At 51.7% G+C, this 20121-nt stretch overlaps 2 protein-coding genes across 2 annotated transcripts; both read right to left on the reverse strand.

Moving 5' to 3' along the window:
- Positions 1-13572: 13572 nt before the first annotated feature.
- LOC309582994 (claw keratin-like) lies at positions 13573-13947 on the reverse strand (the record flags this gene model as incomplete). The annotated part of the gene is made up of 1 exon (XM_082298451.1): positions 13573-13947. The coding sequence occupies one exon, from the start codon at positions 13945-13947 to the stop codon at positions 13573-13575; it is 375 nt and encodes a 124-aa protein (XP_082154577.1).
- A 4729-nt stretch (positions 13948-18676) lies between these two features.
- On the reverse strand, positions 18677-19156 carry LOC309582993 (uncharacterized protein; the record flags this gene model as incomplete). Its single annotated transcript, XM_082298450.1, has 1 exon — positions 18677-19156. The coding sequence occupies one exon, from the start codon at positions 19154-19156 to the stop codon at positions 18677-18679; it is 480 nt and encodes a 159-aa protein (XP_082154576.1).
- Positions 19157-20121: the final 965 nt, after the last annotated feature.

A 20121-nucleotide genomic window follows, 5' to 3' on the forward strand; every position in this document is an offset into this window, starting at 1 on the left:
TGAGGATGACTGCTACTCCTCCTGCAACTACGGGAGCCTCTATGGCTACCGGGGCTACGACTGCGGGAGCCCCTGCAGCTATCGGGGCTACGGGGGCCTCTACAGCTCCCGTGGCCTCTATGGCTTTGGGGATCGCTATGGCTACGGCGGCTTGTATGGCTACCGCAGCCTCTACGGGTCCGGGGACTGCTACGGCTCCAGCGGGCTCTACGGTGGCTATAGGGGCTTCTATGGCTCTGGGGACTGCTACGGATACCCCGGGTTTTACTCCGGCCGCTACGGGTACCCCTTTGGCTCCCGCTACGGCCAAAGGTTCGGCTACGGGGGGTGCTACAGCTGCTAAAGCCGGGGGGAGCGACCCCGAAACGCAGCCGGGGTTTGGCAGGCGTGGATTGCTGGAGAGTCTGGCAGCAGAGCCCCTTGGTGTGCAGAGCCCACTTGGGGACAAGAGCCACCCCCGGGGTGCTCCGAGCACTCTGCGCTGCTGCTGAAGGGCTGGCGATGGTTTGTCTTCATGCCACTCATGCTGCCTCAGCCCCAACTCTCCTCTTGACCCAGATCTTCTCCTCAGTTCTCCAAGCAAACCAATCTCCATGGTTTTGGCAATGCTGTACAAAACGTTCCCTCTGACTGGATGGTGCGGGCAGGGTGTCGTGTGACTTTGGGAATGTGGTCTTTCCATTCTGTATCCGTTTCGAATTATATCTGCCTTGCACTCCTATTAAAGACTTTTTCTGCATCAATTCAGCATTTCTGGGTTTATTTGTCACCTGTGTTTCTCGAGCAGCTTGAAATCTTTGGTGTGCAACATTCTCAGGAAGCCTCAGCATCCTGTTTGCTCTTTAGTATGCATGTTTTAAATTCAAACTAACGCCAGAAATTAGGTGGAGGTCACACAAATATCTTGAAATCCTTCACAGGAAAAGGATTGGGTGACAAAATTATGAACTCTGCAAGATTAAGGACTGGAGATGTCAAGGGTAACACTGGAGAGGTTGGACCTCAATCCTGTGACCGTTCTTTCCAGGAGAAATTTTCCCAAACATCCAACCTGAACCTCTCCAGCACAGCTCGAGGCCATTCCCTCTCATCCTCTCCCTGTTCCCTGGGATAAGATCCCAAATCCTCCCTGGCTGCCCCCAGGAAGAGCCAGAAATTCCCCCCTGGAGCTTCTTTCCTGCAGACTGAGCCCCCCCAGCTTCCTCAGGATTCTCCAGACCCTTCTCCTGCTGCTCCATTCCCATCCTGGACATGCTCCATCCCCTCAATGTCCCCCTTGCCATGAGGGGCCCAGAGCCGCACATGGATTTGAGCAAAGTCCCTTCAGAATTCCACAGCTCCCAGAATATCCACGTAAACCAAGGACAGAGGCAAGAAAACAACTGGATCTCCAGAGTTTTTTAAATGCAGGAAGTATTTAATAGAATAAGAAAAAGAGCTGGCAGAGATACAGAAAGATTATAGTTTTGGGATCCTGGATGCAGCGCCGGGAGATGAGTCACTGCACTCCAGAACACGTTGAAGCCGTGTTGTTCATCCTTCAGGTCCTCGTAAATCCAGATCAAAGGCGAGACAGTTGTAAATCTTCCTTACCCAGGGCTGCAGCACCCTGCTGGAAGCGCTTATTGAAAATGCAGATGACTCCAAATCTGATTTCACAGAGGTCCTTCAGCCCCATTGCAGCAACCCTGAGAAGTTCCACATAAATTGCAGATCATCCCTCCTGCTGCCGAAGGGGCTGTGGGAGGCTTTCAATGCGGAACATCAGGAGCGTGGAGAAAGACAGGAAGGAGCAGACAGAGAGAACAGCAAAAGCAGAAATTCCAAGAGGTTTTAGAGCACAGCAAAGCCCCCATTTGTAGCGACTTCATCCTGGGGGTTCAGCACTTGTGCAAACAGCAGCCGTGGGCTCAGCCATTGGTCTTCAGTTGGTGCAGATCCGGTTGTGGGCATTTTTCCATGGGATTAGCAGCAGCAGGGGTAGCAGCAGGAGTAGGAGCAGCACGAGGGGTAGTAGTAGCGCGTGGTGGAGGTCCTGTAGTTGCAGCAGGTGCCGTAGGAGCGGCGGCAGCAGCTCAGGGAGTAGCAGGGGCTGCAGCAGCTGTAGGTGCGGTAGCAGGGGGAGCAGCACAGGGTGTAGCAGGGGGAGTAGCAGCAGCAGGACATCTTGGGATGGAGGGGTGGAGGGGTGGAAGCAAACCTGGAGTAGAGTGGGAGAAAAAGGGTGAGCTCAGTTTGTAGGAGCAGAGTTGTGATGTGAGTGAGGTGGGCTTGGGTGGAAATGTTGAGGGAATCCCTCGGGTTTGGGGGTGATTTTCATGTGACAGATTCCCAGAATCCCAGAATCCCAGAATCCCAGGATTGCTGAGGTTGGAAAAGACCTCCAAGATTGAGTCCAACCTGCACCCAGTCCCCACCTTGTCACCCAGCCCAGAGCACTGAGTGCCACGTCCAGGAACTCCTTGGACACCTCCAGGGATGGGGACTCCAAACCTCCCTTCCAAATCCTGAGAACCCTTTCCAAGAAAAAAAGTCTTCCCAAAGAAGGAATCTGGGGGTGTTTTCTGCCCAGCCTCTGAGCACGGGCAGCTGAGGTAAATCCCAGCTCAGGGTAGGGGCATGAAAGAGTCCCGGTGTCTGAGTCGAATCCCTCACAGCGTTTTCTGGAGTTCTTAGAAGTGCTCACGCACAACTCAAGGAGTTCATTAAGTCTCCAGCCTCTCTGTCTGCTTTTAATCTTGGCACATAAACAATTCAGTTTCCTGGGTAATGCCGGCTTTGTTAGAGCCAGTTCTAGCAAGGACACTCTGCTGGGCAGTGAAGGTTTAAATCCTGCAGCTCAGAGCTGCCCCAGGGACTCCAGAGGGACAAAAACAATTCCTGGGACTTTTCCATATTCCCCGTTGCAACACCCTGCCACAAAAAGTCATTTCCTCCTTGCACAATGATTCTGCCCAGGCCTGAAAATTCCAGGTGTCACCACGGGAAAAAAAGAAACCCAGAACTTCAAACTGGGCTTCCCATGTCTCCTAGGAATGGGAATGTTCCCGCGTCTGTGCCCCCCGGATTAAAAGCAGCCAGGAGAAAACACCTGTGAGCAAAGGATTTCCCCCCAGGTTCAAGGATTCTCCGCGAGAACAGGATCTGGACTTACCGAGATCAGTGGGAAGAGCAAACCCAGAGGAGCTGTGTGAGGAGCGCTGGGGCTGGGAGCATTTTTATATTCCCATGGTGGAAGTCGGAGCAGTTCTCCATGAGCTTCCCTTCGTCACGGGGCAAATTTGGGAAGTACATCAGCAGCCCAATTGCTATAATTGTTTTCCTCCGCATTTAGGGCAATTTTGGAATTCCTGGGGCTGGGCACTGTGATTACAGCTTGGGAGATTCTTTCATCTTGAGACTTTCCAGGACAAAAGGATTTCTGGGAAAGCACCCCAGGACAGCTGGGAATGGGACTGGAGGCTACACAGAACAGCTCCGGCCACAATTCCTGATGAGCTGGGAGTCCATGGATTGGTTCTTTACCTTGTGGGCCCACAAGGGAGGTGGACACTGCACATTTTGGGGTGACGTAAAACACTGGGGGAGCGGAAGAGAATTACCCCAAGTGCTCCAGGATTTCCGTCACAATTAATGACAGGCATTCCATTGATTCTTTTAGGTTCTTCTCCTGCCTATAATTTGTCCTCAAAGAGGTGCAGGCCAAGGCACGGGATCAATTAAAGCAGCATCTGAGAAATGTGGTTAATTTTTATGGTGTGGGGGTTTTTTTTCTTTTTTTTTCCAGAGGAAATTATTGGAAAAACTCACTTGCGTCAGTGTCTTGTGATAGCATCCACGTGTCCGATATTTATAGGATTTATATATGGGATACCTGGGCATGAGCTGGTGGTGTGAGCTCAGCCCAGAATCCATCCCTGTGCCGGGCTGCATCCAAAGGAACGTGGGCAGGAGGGTGAGGAAGGGGATTCTCCCCCTCTGCTCTCTCTGGTGAGATCCCACCAGGAATATTGGGTCCAGTTCTGGTGTCCCCAATGTTACAGGGACGTGGAATTGTTGGAGCAACTCCAGAGGAGCCACGAGGTTGATAAAGGGACTGGAGCCCCTTCCCTGTGGATCCAGGCTGGGAGAGCTGGGAATGTTCAGCCTGTGGAGACCTCAGAGCCTCTCCCAGGATCTGCAGGGGCTCCGGGAAAGCTGGAGAGGGGCTTTTCCTCAGGAACTGCAGGGACAGGACACAGGGAATGGGGTCAAGAGTGACAGAGGGGGAATTTCGGTTGGATATTGGGAAGGACTTGTTCCCTGTGAGGGCGGGGAGGCTCTGGCCCAGGTTATTCCATGGATTCCCCATCCCTGGAAGCATCCAAGGCCAGGTTGGAGCAGCCTGGGACAGTGGGAGGTGTCCCTGCCCATGGCAGGGGTTGGAATCAGGAGATCTTTAAGGTCCTTCCATGATTCCACATCTATAATAACAAGCCAAGGATTTTTTGTCTTAAAAAACTTTCGGGGTCCTCCTCAGCTTTAGTGACGAAATCCAGGCCTCAGAATGGACAGGGGAATTCACAGGAGGTAAAATGATAAAATGATTTTGCTGAGCAGCCTCTGCCTTTGACAGGCTGGAGAACACAAAGGGTTGGACATTCCCCCTCGGGAGGGATTTTCCTGAGGCAGGGAAGCAGGAATCACTCCCTGATCTGCTGTCGAGGCATTTTCCAGTGAGGTGCACCCGGATCTCCGTCACTCTGCTCCAGGGGATGTCAGGAATTAATTTAAATAAAGAAAAAACCTTCCTTAGCCCCGGGGCTCCCTTCGCCGTTCTGGTTGGGTTACACGAGGCGCCTTTCAGCAACAAACCGAGAGGATTTAAATAACCCAGACGTTGCCAAAGAGCTTTTAATGACTGTTTGGGGAGGACATTGATACCATAAATTCTGTTGAGGCTCAGCACTTCCCCAATGTCTGTTATTATCCTCATTTAATATGCAAATGAGGCTTGGCTCACTGCAGGGAAGGTCATACAGGGAGGTATTTGCTGAATTTAAAAAAAGCCTCTTGATTTGTGCTGAGAAGCCATAGGTGAGGCTGAAAATCAGCATTAATGAGATTTGTTGTACAGTTTTATAATTTTAACTCCTACTAATTCCCTTCTCCATTCTGGATTCCATCACTAAAGCTGAGGAGGAGACAAAAAGTTTTTTAAGACAAAAAAAAAGGTGGTTTTTTTTATATTGTTGGGTTGAGTTGAGAACAGATTAATGATCCCTGATGGAGAGGAAACCAATTATTTTAATTGAAGTTGTGACGTGGCCAAATAAATTTAATTTTGTTGCTGTTTACATTGGTCAGATCATTTCTGAGTGACCAAAGCACCTCCCAAAGTGCTGAGGGACACTGAAAGGCCAGGAATTGTCCTGGGAAGTTCAGTAAGTGCAGGACTTTTTCCAAAGTTCCTTCCCTGCTCCAAATTAATGCAAAATTTGGATGTCCCAAATCCTGAAAATCCAAAATGGAGTTGAAGAAATAGGAACTCACTTCTGTGCCTACAAACACAGGGAAGAACTCAAGACAGGGTTCGGTCATTAGGTGGAAATCTAATTTATAGAACCTCTTATTAATTAGAGAAACATGGAGTCAAATTCCCAGGGAATAATAAATTGAGGCGCTTAATGAAGTGCTCTGATTTATGGGAACAGGTTAAAACCTGTTCATCCTCAGGAAACTTCAGTGCTTTTCACCATCTTCATTTGCTAAAGAATTTTTTCTATTTTATTCCTTCATTTAATGCATTTTTCCAGCTGTTCTGGGCTGGCATTTAGGCCAGACCAAACACAAATATTTCAAAGTTTTGTGTTAAAAAGTACTTCTAAAAAGTTTACCAAAATGTGTTTTTTCTCTCCAGATTTTGTCTTTAACTATTTTGGCTTTAACTTTTTATGTCCTTAACTTTAACTCTATTTTGTCTTTAACTTTTTTGTCCTTAACTTTAACCCTATTTTGTCTTTAACTTTTCTTTTATCAGTGCAGAGGCATTTCATCTTCTATCCTGTCAGTAATAAGATTATGCAGAAATCAAACAATTCTAACTGCTCACAAATAGGGAATATTTGTGTTTGTGCATGCACATAAAAATCACTTAATTACTAAATTTCTTGAGCTATGATCCACTTTTCCCTATTTTTTTCTGAAACCCTGCTGTGACTGAAATCAGTGCCTCTTTTAAACGTTTTTTTCCTGTGTGTCGAGTAAATAGTTAGCGAAGCCCAACAGAATATTAAAAAGAACATTAAAATATAACCGAAGGCAGCAGCGTGATGCAAGAGATCTTTTAATGAGAGTACGAAGAAGTTACAGCTTGGAGTAGCACAGGAGTAGCCAGAGGTTCACACGATCGTACACCGAGGAGTTGCTGCACCTCACAGCAGAGGTTTGGCGAGTAAAGCTGGTGTTGGAGAGGAGCAGCGCTGTCAGCGCAGCCCCACGAGGCTCCCGCACCTCCTGCTGTGAAGTTACACCTCAGAACACACAATTTCATCCCCAAAGACTGAGAAGGAACAGCGAGAAAAGTGAATTATTCAGAGTAACTCAGCAGGCGTTGAGGAGATCCCAAACCCTCAGGATCCGTCCGCAGCCGCCGTCAGTGGAGTTGAGCGAGAGCGAAACTCATCGCGGGGCCTTGTACGCGGATTTTGGGGGTTTTTCCTGCCCGGCGCTGGGTTTAGCACTGGTAGCAGGGGTAGCAGCTGCCGTAGGAGTATCTCTGGGTGTAGCGGGTGGAGTAGGGGGAGCAGTAGCGCGGGCTGTAGGAGGGGCAGCAGTCGCGGTAGCCACAGAGCCGCCCGTAGTAGCCCTGGTAGCCACAGGGGCTGCCACAGTCGTAGCTGCGGGAGCTGAACACGGTCCCGTAGCTGCAGGGGGAGTAGCAGGAATCCTCACACTGCCTCTGGTAGCAGAAAGTCATCTTGGAGCTGGAGGGAGGCGAGTCTGGAAGGTGGCGGAAAAGAGGAATCAAAGAATCGCGGAACGGTTTGGGTTGGAAGGGAATTAAAGCTCGTCCTTTGTTCCAGCCCTGCCACGAGCAGGGACAGCTCCCACTACCACAGGTGGCTCCAGCCTGGCCTTGGACACTTCCAGGGATGGGGAATCCAAGGAATATCCTGTTCCAGGGCCTCCCCACCCTCCTGGGGAATGATTCCTTCAGTAACTCTAACGTGGACCTGCCCTCTGTCAGCTTGAAAGATAAGATCAGGTTTGTCCCAGAGATCCAGCAGGAATTTGCTGCTTCTAGGAAACCCTGTAAAAGCATGGAAAACAGGGAGAGGAGAGAAGGGCCAACGCAGGAACCAACTGAACCTCTCCATTCAAGGCCACCCTCTGTGGGAAGAACCTTTCCCTGCTATCCAACCTAAACCTCCCTGACACCGCTAATCAATAGTAAATCCTGAAATAATTCATCACATCATCAAATGAAGCACTTCTCACAGTGCATGTCTAAATAAGCCAAATTTCGACACCTACACGGCACCTGAACACCCCGTTTTTACCAAAAGCCCTGAACTGCATGGCCATGAAATCACTTCTAAAATACAATTTTAAAGTTTAAGTTCCACCCCTACCCCGCTACAGCAAAACCCAGCAGCAAAGCCCCTTAAGCCTGACTCACCACGCTGAGCGAGAGCTGAGGCTGAAGGTGCGAATGGAGAGCCTCGGATTTCTCTCCCTTTTATACATTTATCTGCCCCAGCCTCTGGTGCTTTAAACTCCTTTTCATCACATCCCAAACTCACCCCGTGCACGTCATTCCTGCAGCTGATGGAATTGTTTTCCTGGCTTTGGGATCGTTACTCAGTTCTTGGCTGCCAAAAGGATGACTTTGCGTTGCTCTTTTCTTTCATGTTCAGACTTCCTGGGTCAATTACATTTGCGGAATTAGGGTGGCGAAATCCTGAGTTATAGCTGGAAAAGGAAGGAAGGATATTGAGAGCAGAATTAATGGATGCTCGCAATCCCAATTTGGGATGAATGGACAAAGGTCAATATATGAAACCTGTAATGACTCTGGGATCATCTGAGGAAGAAAGAATTTAAATTATTTTTCAAAACGAAAATCCCTAGAAACAATTTATAGTTTGGGTTTATTTCAAAATCGCATTTTTAGGCCAGAATATTTGTATTATTTTTATTTATATTTTTTAAAAATTATTCTTAATTAATTCGACCAAACTTCAACAAACTCCTAAGTCGTAGACAGAAGTGGGGATCCTTTTCCAAGACTGGAAATACATTTGAATGAAACCAGACATCAACGACTTTATGAGAACCTTAAAGCAGCTGGAAATCCCCAACAAGTCTAAATTATTTCAAGCAGAAATAACGATATTTGAAATCTCCAGGTTCATTTTATGATATTTGAAATCTCCAGGCTTGTTTTATGAAATCCACTCATAATTTCCTGCAGAGCCAGCCCGAGCGAGGCAAATCTTGCTGGGTCCAAAAAGATCTGCTCAGTGTTTGTTTTTACTTAGATCAGAAAACGATTCACTCAGGGGTTCCTGACAAAGACAAAGATAAAAACCCCAGGGATTTATCTCTGTAATAACTGCAGTTTTCCCAAGAAATCCTCCAAATTCTGAAAATGACTTAATGTAACTTCTTCTCAATATTGTTGAGGTGTTTAATTCACCCTAATGAAGATGAATAATGCTGAGCCCTGTGGAGGTGCAGCCCCAGCCTGGGGTTCCCTGGTGACCTTCACCTCCAAAAACCCTGTTTTGCTGTTTACTCCCATCCCAAGGGAGGATAATGACAGGCAGCACATCATGAGTTCTGGGCCTTTCTCTGAATTTCGAATATCAAAGCCTTCATTAAGACTTATTAAATATTTTCAGGCACAAAGAGATTTATTATTTCAATATTAACACCACGTTGTTACGCCCGGCTGTTATGTAACACTCGCTCTAAAAACGTGGATTGGGGTGTCCTGTTCCCTGGCTTTATTGAAGTTGTAATTTATAGCTTCGGAATTGGGTCTCTGGGAGCTTTTCCCCCTCTAAAAATACATCCCAGGCATACCATTTCAATGCTTACAGGCCAATTTTCTGGCTGAATCAATATCCCCTTGCACGGCGGCTCCAAATCAAAGAGCTGCTCGTTCCCCCTTTGGAAGTCACCGGAAATGTTGGGAGGGATCGGCAGGAACGTGCTGATGCTCCGCGTGTTAGTAAGAGTTATGAAATCCATGAAAAGCAGGGGTTGTGCTTCCCTTCCATGAGTGTTCCAGAGGCGGGGGGGGAAAAAAAGCACAACAAAGCACATTCGCAGCGAGGCTGCTCTTCCAAACCTGCCGCGTTCGGAATTCCGCAGGTCTTTGCTGATTCCGAGGAGTCGTCGCTGTCCCAAAGAGCAAATTCAGCACGATGATACCAAGGCTTAATTAGCTAGAGTGGTTTTGGGATGAAAGGGACCTGGCGGGCGGAGCTGCCCTGTCACGGTGCTGGACCCATAATCAGAAACCCCGGGGAGCAGCGGGATATCAATGAGGGAAGGAAAATTCCCACCTCACAGGCTGGAAATTGGAGCTGGCGCAGGGAGCAGGCACGTGTTCCATGTGCGGGGCGGGACTGGGAGCTCCATAAAAACCCCCGCATCCCTGAGGAGAAATCATTCCCTTCTCCTGCCTTCTCCTCCTTGTAGACGAGGGTAAGTCGGGAAAGATCTGGGAAATTCGAGTGGATGATGAAGGGATGAATTTGATGCTGCTCTCCCTCCTTTATTTCCCTGCTAATCTACAAGTGCTGCAGCTAAAGGGAATTAAGGTTGTGACTTAGGAGTTATTCCTATGCCAAACAGTCTTTTCTCCATGGATTTTTAATATTTAAGTGTTTGAAAGAGTCTCAGTCCTGCACGGACGCCCTTTTCCCTTCAAGTCTTTGTCTCAGTGCAGCTCTGAAGGATTTTCCAGCCCATTCCCTGCCAGCCCTGCTTTGACGCAGGGTCACGGTTCACAATCCCGTTTTTCAGTGGGGCTGTGTGGGAAAGCCCAGGAAGGCTGCTCAGAGTGGAGGATTAGGGGGAAGAACTGGCACTACATTCGGGATGGAACAAAGGATGAGGGCAGTGGCAGTGGTTTCCTGTCTCTCCCTTCCCTGCAGCGTTTACTCGGGATTTACTCGCTGTCGGGAGCACACCTCACAGGCTTTTTCTCCCTTCCGCCACCTTCCAGACTCGCCTCCCTCCAGCTCCAAGATGACTTTCTACTACCAGAGGCAGTGTGAGGATTCCTGCTACTCCCCCTGCAGCTACGGGACCGTGTTCAGCTCCCGCAGCTACGACTGCAGCAGCCCCTGTGGCTACCAGGGCTACTACGGGAGGTTCTGCGGCTACCGCGACTGCTGCCCCTCCTACAGCCCGCGCTACTGCTCCCCCTACTCCACCTGCTACACCCAGAGATACTCCTACGGAAGCTGCTACCCCTGCTAAATCCACGGGGGTTTCATAGAGAACCGGGACTGGGAATTAATGATGGAATTCACGGCTGCTGCTCCGGGGAGGCTTTGCCGGAGCTCCGAGTCCAGGACTGCGACGGGAAGATGCAGCACTTGGGAGAGCTCGGGGTTCCTGTAAAGCTTCTTCAGTGTTCTTCCAAAATGTTTTGTTTTCCTTTTTTCTCTGCTGTATTTCTTACCCCTCACTGGGTTTGCTGATGTAAAGGAAACAGGGTTTAGTATTTGTTAACAAATAACTCTTTTATAGCTCTTTCCCAGCTAAATTTAATGAAACCTGGGTTGTGCCTGTCCTAGGGATGCATTTCTGACTTAAATGCCTTTGAAACTGTGTCAGAGAAACCCTAAATCATCCAATCGGCTTCGTTTCATTGGACTGGAAGCAAGTGGAAAAGTCTGGAAGCGGAAAATCAACAGCAAAATTGTTCCAATGAAACCGGGAGATTTTCTGCACATATAAATTAATGTGGTGCCCATTCTTTCTGCTCTCTGTGCTACTTTAGGTTGTGAATGTGAGCTTTACTCTTATTAAAAACGTTACAGCATCATAAAATGGCCCTGGTTTGCTTTTTCTGGCTTGCATGGACACAGATTTTTGTCCCCAGCTTGATGTTTTATGGAGCCACAGCACCCTGTGGCTTTTGCGAAACTCCTTGTCAGCTCAGCTGAACCCAAGCACACACTTTGCAAACCAATAATAGCTCAGCAGAATCTCAGAAAATGAATTCCAATTCCAGAATTTCCTAGGAAATATTTGGAAATATCCCTTTAAATTTGCTTTCACATCCCAGCTCGAGTGCAGATATTGGACATGACACAATCTGTAAATCACTAAGGCACAGACTGGCTACACATTAATTAAATTTTGGGGGATAAGACAAGAAGCTGGGAGGAAACCCCTCTTTCTCCCGTGCTTTTGTGCTGGCAGCGTGTGGAATTCTTCCATCTTTCTGGAAGGAGAGACCTGATCTATTCCTGAGCTGAAAATTTCACTTTACCTTCACTTCATGAAGTGCTGGTCAGGACAGGTGAGTGCAAGCGTTGCTCCCAGGCTCCATTGGAATGACAATGGAAGTGTGGAGTTCCCAGGCTGGTCCTTGGGATGAGGAGTGACTCAAATTATTCATGACCGAGGTACCTGAATGGCGGCAGCAACAACCTTGTAATAGCCCGGTGCTGGCCTCAGAGTCTGGGCTCAAACAAGCTCTGAAAGCTCAATTAAACCCTCGAACCCTCATTGTGAGTGTAATTGCTGCCCTTCTAACACACAGAGGCGATGCCAGCATCCCAGAATCCCAGAATTGTGGGTTGGAAAGGACTCTGGAGATCTCCCAGGGCACAGTCCCGCCAAGGGAGCAGACCTGGCTTGGGCTCAGCGTAAAATATGAACGTAAAATTCATTGAAAACCTTTCCCAGTAAAACTGGAGATTGTATTTCCAGCAAATTTCAGGATGGAGCTTTCCCAAGGCTTTCGATGAATTTTGATTGATTTATCCATTCAGAAGCACAGCTCAAGTTGCTGTTCAAGCTGTATCCTGACATTAAGGCCACTAAATTTAGCTGCAACTGGTCATAATCTCAATCTTTTCTCTAACTAAAGCTAATCAATAAAATCTGGGGAGTTACAGACAAATTCCAAAGTAAAAACTGGAAAGTTTCATGTGTCTCAGGATGCACAAGTAAAACCAATTGAGACTAAAATAAATTATACTGTCTCAGCTCTACAGACTGATTTAGCTACTTTTAACAGTTAAAGAAAGAGTTAAAATTAATGGAATTTTAACATATGTTTTGTTCACTCCAAGAAATCTAAAGATAAGACTAGAAATAAATCCAAATTTGGAGGATGAGGAGACAAAGCAGTTCATTGTTGGGTCTCCCATGGCTGTTTGTGCAGAGCCACATTTGAATGAAAAGTTTGAAAGGTATAAAATAAATTCTGACGAAAGCAAACATCGAACTGCCTCAGCTTGTACCTCTGAAGTGACTGTTTTTTAAATAATGGAGCATCTGAGAAGAGAATTAGGCTTTAAATAGACTAATAACAGCCTATAAATACATAAAATAGTTACGGGCGTCTGAGAGGTGCTTTGAACTTCTGAAATTATCGACTGTGGAAAAAAGTGAAGACATTGCAATTTTTGGTTGCAGGACCACAAAGGAATAAATAAATTAATTGAAACTTTTCCGTTTCAACCTGTCCCTTGGAACAGGGATCATGACTCCTCTCCATCCTTTGTGTGCAACCAGACAAAGGTGTCTGAGCTGCTGAACCTCTCACAAGCCCTGGTCATTCATCTGCCTCCTGATGATAAATGTTGCGGTTTGAGCTTCATCTGGGGAAGAATTTCTTCCAGAAAAGGGTGGTCAGGACTGGAAGGGGCTGCCCAGGGAGGTTTGGAGTTGTCATCCCTGGAACTGACCAAGGAACAACTGGACATGGCACCCAGAGCTCTGGGCAGGGTGACAGAGTGGGGACCAGTCAAAGATTGGATGATGGTCTTGGAGGTCTTCCCAACCTTAATGATCCTGGGGTTCTGTGAACATATCCCAGCTCAACATGGAAAACCAGAGGACCAAATTCATAAAAACCAACCAGAAGCCAAATCGTTCATGCAATGCAGGTTCTTTATTGTGGATGAAGAAGGCCGTAGGCAGTGTCAGCAAGAGACAAACCAGCACAGCTACAGTGCACTGGAAACACAAAAATCCTAAGGCAGCAGCAAGGCACAACCCAGGGCTCCACCCCAGAGGTTCCCCCTTCCCAGGGCGGGTGGGGAATCTCGGAGCTGGGCAGAGCAGGGCAGACCCTCACCCGAGGGTCAGCACAGCTGGGTGGGATGGCAGAGAGGGGGGAGCTGGTGGAGGCAGTGCTGGAAACCCCAAAGGCGCCGGCTGAGGGGCTGCAGGGTCACCCTGGCAGGTGATGGGGACCCTGCAGCTCCCGGGGCTGCTGGGCCACCCCTCAGCAGGGGCTGCAGCTTCATCCCGGCTCAGGTGGCAGAAGACAGGAGGGGCTGGTGGTGGAGCCCACGGGCAGAGGCAGCACTGAACTCCAGGGAGATTTGGGGTTTAGCAGGGCCCACAGCCGCCCCCGAGGGACCGGGAACCACGGCCCCAGCCACCACAGGCTCCATAACCCCCATAGCCTCCAAAACCTCCAAGGCCTCCAAAGCCCCCGTAGCCCCCAGAGCCCCCGAAGCCTCCACGGCCTCCAAAGGAGCCACCGGAGCCGCCTGCAACGAAGGGAGCTCCTGCCGAGCCCACGGAGCTCTGCTGCGGGAAGGAGCTGAGGATGGGCCCAGGGAAGGTGACCACTGAGGCCGGGGGCTGGATCACCACCGTGGAGTCGGGGCACTGCCGCACGCAGGGCTCGTTGCAGGTGTCAGCCAGAGGGGCCGGGGTGGCCACCCCGCAGGAAGGGACACACAGGCTGGAGCAGGACATCCTTTGGTTCAGCAGGGAAAGCTGCAAGACAAGGCAGAGCCACGGCTCAGGCCAAGGACTCATCCCAAATCCCTGCTGCCTCTCTCTCCCGCCTGGAGCCTGTGTCCCAGGACACGCTCTCGATCATCTCCGGCATTCCGAGCAGAACCCCTTCCACAGCTGAAACGGCTGCTGAAATCTCGCTCCCTCACCATCCCTGGGTCTTGCCTGCCCATGGGAATTAAGAAAAACTCCCACATCCAAATCACCAGGCTCCCAGAGGACTTGAGCCCACTGGTATAACCCCAACCATCCTCACTGTGCACTGCGAGAGCTGGTGGAGCACAGAGACAAAGATTCCCTGGGAAATCCACAGCCAAAGATTCCTTGAGAGAGGCACAGACGGTGAAGGAAGGATGGAGGGAAGACTTGGACTTACCACAACGATCAATGAGCAGAGTCAAGTGGAGGAAGCTGGATGGAGACCTGTGGAGCCCTTGGATCTTTTATACACCCCAGAGTGCCTGGGGCATTGTCCAGGAGGTGGTGACAGGAGCCCCAGCTCACCACGGAATCAAGCGGCCAAACCTTATGACACAAATTGCAATGGCAATTACCTCCATCCTAATTGGGGCTAGGAACAAGTAAACGTGCCCTGGAGAGCCAGCAGGCCCTGGGAGGGACAGACAGTGACCAATCACTGCGTGAAAGATCAATTGTTGCTGCAGCTGAACTCAGAGCCCCAATAAAACCCGACGTGTCCCTAATCCCTCACTTTGCTTATGCACGAGAGTTTTGGGCATCATTCAGGAGTGCTTTGAAATCCTGGGCACAGCCAGCACATCTCTCATTAATCCCTTTTACAGGCTGCTAAATAGGGACGCCGGGAGGGAGAAGCCATCCCACCCACTGAAGGCGCATCCCACAAACGCCAAACGTGGCCCCATCCCGGGAAGGGCAGGGGTGGTCACAGGACCACAGAGTCCCAGAGTGGGTCAGGATAGAAGAGGGTCATCAGCCCCAATCTTCTGCCCAAGCAGGGTCATCCCACATGGCACAGGGCTGGGCACAGAGGGTTCTTGGAGGGAGAATCCCTAAGGAATTTTTCTGCCACTGGAGGACTTGTGAAGCCCCTGATTCACTTGACGGTCATGTAAAAAGCAGCAGAAATGGGTCCCATGTCAGATGAAGCTTCAACAATCCATCTTGGAATGGATGTGGGTGGGACACGAGTGGGCTCAGGAGCTGGATACCTGAGTAAGGGGACACCAACACAGAGGAACAGGATCAAGAAACAGGATAAAGAAACACTCAGCTCCTCCAGCCCCGTGTCTGTGAGCTGGGTCCTGCCCGAGCCCTCCTGGAGGGTCTGCATTGCCCAGCTGGCCCCGAGGGCTGGGCCAGGGGGTGTTGGCCGAGCCCTCCAGAGCCAGGCTGACCCTGCCTGTGGTCCCAGGACAGGCCCAGACGGGCACTGCTGGCTCACGGGAACAGCCAGGCTGAGGCTCAGGGTGGCGGGGCTGGGCACAGCCTTATCCCAAAGGCTGCCCAGGCTTCTTTGTAAGCAAAGTGAGGGATTAGGGAAAAACAAGGGTTTATTGGGGCTGTGAGTTCAGCACCAGCAGAACCGTGCCTGTCATGTAATGATGGGCCATGGCTGTCCCTCCCATTGCCCCTCTCTTGTCCATTTGTTTCCACACCAATGTCCACAATGAGTGGATGACAGAATTGTCCCGCGTCCCTTCACTTTATGAAGCTGGTCAGCGTGAATTCCGAATTATTGGGGGGTTTGCCCCCCCTCCCTGGACAATGCCCCAGGCTCTCTGGGATGTATAAAAGGGCTGAGCTCCTTGCAGAGTCCATCCAGCTTCCTCCACTTGACTCTCCTCTTCAACCGGGTAAGCCCAGCTCTCCAAAGCCTCTCGGGGATCTCTCTCTGCCTCTCTCAACACAACTCCTTCCTCACACCTTTGCCTCTTCCTGGGGGTGTTTTCCAGAAGTCTTTGCCTGTCTGAAGGATGTCCTGCTGTGTCCCTTCCTGCGGGGTGGCCACCCCGGCCCCTCTGGCTGACACCTGCAACGAGCCCTGCGTGCGGCAGTGCCCCGACTCCACGGTGGTGATCCAGCCCCCGGCCTCAGTGGTCACCTTCCCTGGGCCCATCCTCAGCTCCTTCCCGCAGCACAGCTCTGTGGGCTCGGCCGGAGCTCCCTTCGTTGCAGGTGGCTCCGGTGGCTCCTCTGGACGCCGTGGGGGCTCTGGGGGCTTCGGGGGCTTTGGAGGCTATGGGGGTGGTTTGGGTTCCGGAGGTTATGGTGGCTGGGGCAGCTGTGGGGGCTCCAGAGGCTATGGCGGCTGTGGGCCCTGCTAAGCCCCAGCCCAAGTGCGACCTCAGACCCAGAAGAGCTCCAGGAACGCCCCCAGCACATCCCAACATGCCAGCACCTGAAGGAAGGACATCCCTTGGACCCTGCCGGCCGCCAGAGCTGCGACGCCTCGTGCCCGCTCAGGGCCCCGCTCTGCCGCCTTCCTGCCGCGCTTGAATCCCTGCAGCAATCGCTGCCTGCTCCCAGCACGGCCCCAGCTGGGCTCCTGCGGCTCCGCCGATGCTCCGCTGGGCTCTGCCCACGGCCAGGAGACACGGGGAGCCCTTGGGCAGGGCCCCGCTCTTCTGCCAACTCCCTCCTGCCCTCCCACGGCAATAAAAGCTGCCTTGCATTGCAATGTTCACCCTGCTCTCGTTTGGTCTTTGCTCCACACCCAACGCCCCGAGTCCAGGGGGGTTTCCGGGAGGGTTCCACTCAGCCCCACTCGCACAAGGCACAGGAGAACACCGGGAGCTGCCAGGACTCCTTCTGCCTGTCCTTGGCCACCCCGCCCTGGGCAGCAGAGCTCCCCCGAGCCAGGCCCTGCTCAGCTCCCTGGACAAGGCCTCTCCCCCTCTCCCTGCCCGGCTCCTCCCCACTTTGGGCTCCAGCTCTGATGCCCCACAAGAGCCCCGGCCCACACCGCCAGGTCCCTTCCCACTCCGGACACTCCCAAAGGGCTGCCTGGAGCCCCATGGCCGTGGGCACTGGGGTGCAAATGGAGGCCCCCCAAGGGACACGGCCCAGCTCCGGGGCTCCTGGGAGGCCCTGGCTCCAGAGGGGAGAGGGAGAACAACCCCCAGCACCGCTCCCACTCCTTTGCCTCCATCCCCTCAAGCATTCCTGCACCCTGGCACCACCTCCTGCTCCCACTTCTCCTCTGGATCCCACTGCTCCTTGGAGCACTTCTGGCCCCGTCTCGTCCCCAGTGCTGGTGCAGAAGCCCTTCCTGGGATCCCCAGTGTCACCCACCCCTTGCCTGGGACATGGTTCTGCCCAGGAACAGCAGGAGAACTTCCCACAGCCCCGTGCTCTGGGCCACTCCGTGGTGGCCCTTTGTTGCCCTTTCTCACACTGAATTGCATCTCTAAATTATATTTATCATATTGTTAATATTGGATATATTGGAACTATTGAGATAAATGAATAGAGCACGAAAGAATATTGTCTGAAATGGATCTACATGAACTCACAAACGAATTTTACGTCCCACAGCCCCGTGCTCTGGGCCAGACCATGGCAGGCCTTTGTCGCCTTTCCTCACACTGAGTTCCATCGCTAATATTAAAATGTTATTTTATATATTCTGAATATTGGATATACTGGAATGCTTGGGATAATATGAATAGAGTATGACACAATATCAGCTAAGTCTGGCCTGTATTAACTTTCAAATAAATATAAATCCAAACCCAGGGAATTGCTGGTGTTAATTTGATATCCAGAATAAATTTTCAGACATATCAATAGACAAGAATAAATGAAGTTTTTTGCAATCGTCCCATTGCTCCTCATTTTGAAAATCACTCTGGGAAATGCTCCATCACTCCTTCGGTAGATCCAGGAATGTTCCCAAACCAGGCCACAAATGACCCCACACTCTATACCTCACCCAAGCTGCTGGCCACAGCCACCAGGGCAGGGCCACCAAACCCCTGCCACCTCTGTGCCCTCAGCGGGGGCACAGGCACAGCCCAGGAGGACACAGCAGTGGCCAAGTGTCACCACAGGGGATCCGGGCAGGAGTTTGGAAGAGTTGGAAGCACCGGGAAGAGTTTCTGTGAGAAACTTGCAGCACATTCCCATCGTCACTGTGGGCTTGGGGGATGTCCTGCGTGTCCTGCTGCTGGAAGAACATGGGAAGCTGGGAGGGATGGGTTCCCCATGCCCAGTGAGGTCCAACGTCCCCAGAAGGAACACACGGAGCCAACTGTCCCAAGGCTCCAAGAGCACTGGCCAGGGGGATTCCAGCAGCCCTCACGGACACCCAGGAGATTGGGGGGAGTGGGAAAAAGGAAGGATGAAGGAAAACCAGGAGTCAACATTGCAATGCAGTACAGCTTTTATTGCAGGGGGAGCGCAGGAGGGGCTTGGCAGAAGAGCAGGGCCATGGCCAAGGGCTTCCCGTGTCCTGGCACTGGGCAGAGCCGGGTGAGCAGGAGCAGGAGCCCAGGGCGAGTCTCTGGGATCAGGGCACAAGGAGCCCTGTGGGGATGCTCAGGCAGGGCAGGGACAAGGCACAGGTGGTTTCCAAGCTGGCACGAGGCTTCCAAGGTGCAGAGCCCAGTGATGCCGAAGGGCTTTTCTTCCACAGGGCATCGGGTCGGGATGTGCTGGGGTTTCTCCTGGAGCTCTCCTTGGTCTGAGGTTGCACTCAGGGTGGGGCTTAGCAGGGCCCACAGTTGCCGTTGAGGTACCGGTGGCCGCTGCTCCAGCCTCCGTATCCACAGCCCCCGAAGCCCCCGTAGCCCCCATAGCCCCCGTAGCCCCCATAGCCTCCACAGCCCCAACCCCCATAGCCTCCACGGCCTCCATAACCCCAACCCCCATAGCCTCCACGGCCTCCATAGCCCCAACCCCCATAGCCTCCAAAGCCCCCGTAGCCTCCGAAGCCCCCGTAGCCTCCACGGCTTCCAAAGGAGCCACCAGAGCCGGCTCCAACGTAGGGAGCTCCGGCCGAGCCCACGGCACTCTGCTGCGGGAAGGAGCTGAGGATGGGCCCAGGGAAGGTGACCACTGAGGCCGGGGGCTGGATCACCACCGTGGAGTCGGGGCACTGCCGCACGCAGGGCTCGTTGCAGGTGTCAGCCAGAGGGGCCGGGGTGGCCACCCCGCAGGAAGGGACACACAGGCTGGAGCAGGACATCCTTTGGTTCAGCAGGGAAAGCTGCAAGACAAGGCAGAGCCACGGCTCAGGCCAAGGACTCATCCCAAATCCCTGCTGCCTCTCTCCCGCCTGGAGCCTGTGTCCCAGGACATGCTCTCGATCATCTCCGGCATTTTGAACACAACTCTGTTCCATTGAAATGCCTGCTTAGATCCTTCGCTCCCATCACCCTCCCTGGGTCTTGCCTGCCCATGGAAATTAAGAAAACTTCGACATCCAAAGCGGACGGAAAATCCTCAAGCTCCCAAACACTTTGAGCCTATTGTTATTATCCCAACCCTCCTAACTCTGCATGGGGAGAGCATGAGGAGGACACAGACTAAGGTTCCTCAAGAAAGCCCCGAAAGATTCCTTGAGAAAGCCAAGGATGAAGAAGGAAAGAAGAGGGAAGACTTGGACTTACCAAGTTGATAAGGCGAGTCAAGCAGTGGAAGATGGATAGAGCTCTGTGAAACCCTTGGACCTTTTATACATCTCCAAGAGGGCCTGGGGCATCAGGAAAGGGAGCGGTAGCAAAAAAACAGGTAATTAGGAATTCCAGCTGACAAGCTTCATCAGAGAGATAATGATGCAATACAATTATACACCTCGACATCAGGGAGATTGGTGTGGAACATGCCCTGGACCAGAAGGAGGTGATGGGAGGGACAGCCATGGCCCATCATTACATGACAGCCAAGGTGCTGCTGGAGCTCAGATCACAGCCCCAATAAACCCAGATCTGTCCCTAATCCCTCACTTTGCTTACAGAGAAGCCTGGGCAGCCTTTGGGATAAGGCTGTGCCCAGCCCCGCCACCCTGAGCCTCAGCCCGGCCATGCCCGTGAGCCAGCAGTGCCCAGCTGGGCCTGTCCTGGGACCACAGGCAGGGTCAGCCTGGCTCTGGGGGGTTCGGCCAACACCCCCTGGCCCAGCCCTCGGGGCCAGCTGGGCAATGCAGGCCCT

Source organism: Coloeus monedula, assembly GCF_965178545.1.
Source record: "Coloeus monedula genome assembly, chromosome: 29".
Classification (NCBI taxonomy): domain Eukaryota; kingdom Metazoa; phylum Chordata; class Aves; order Passeriformes; family Corvidae; genus Coloeus; species Coloeus monedula.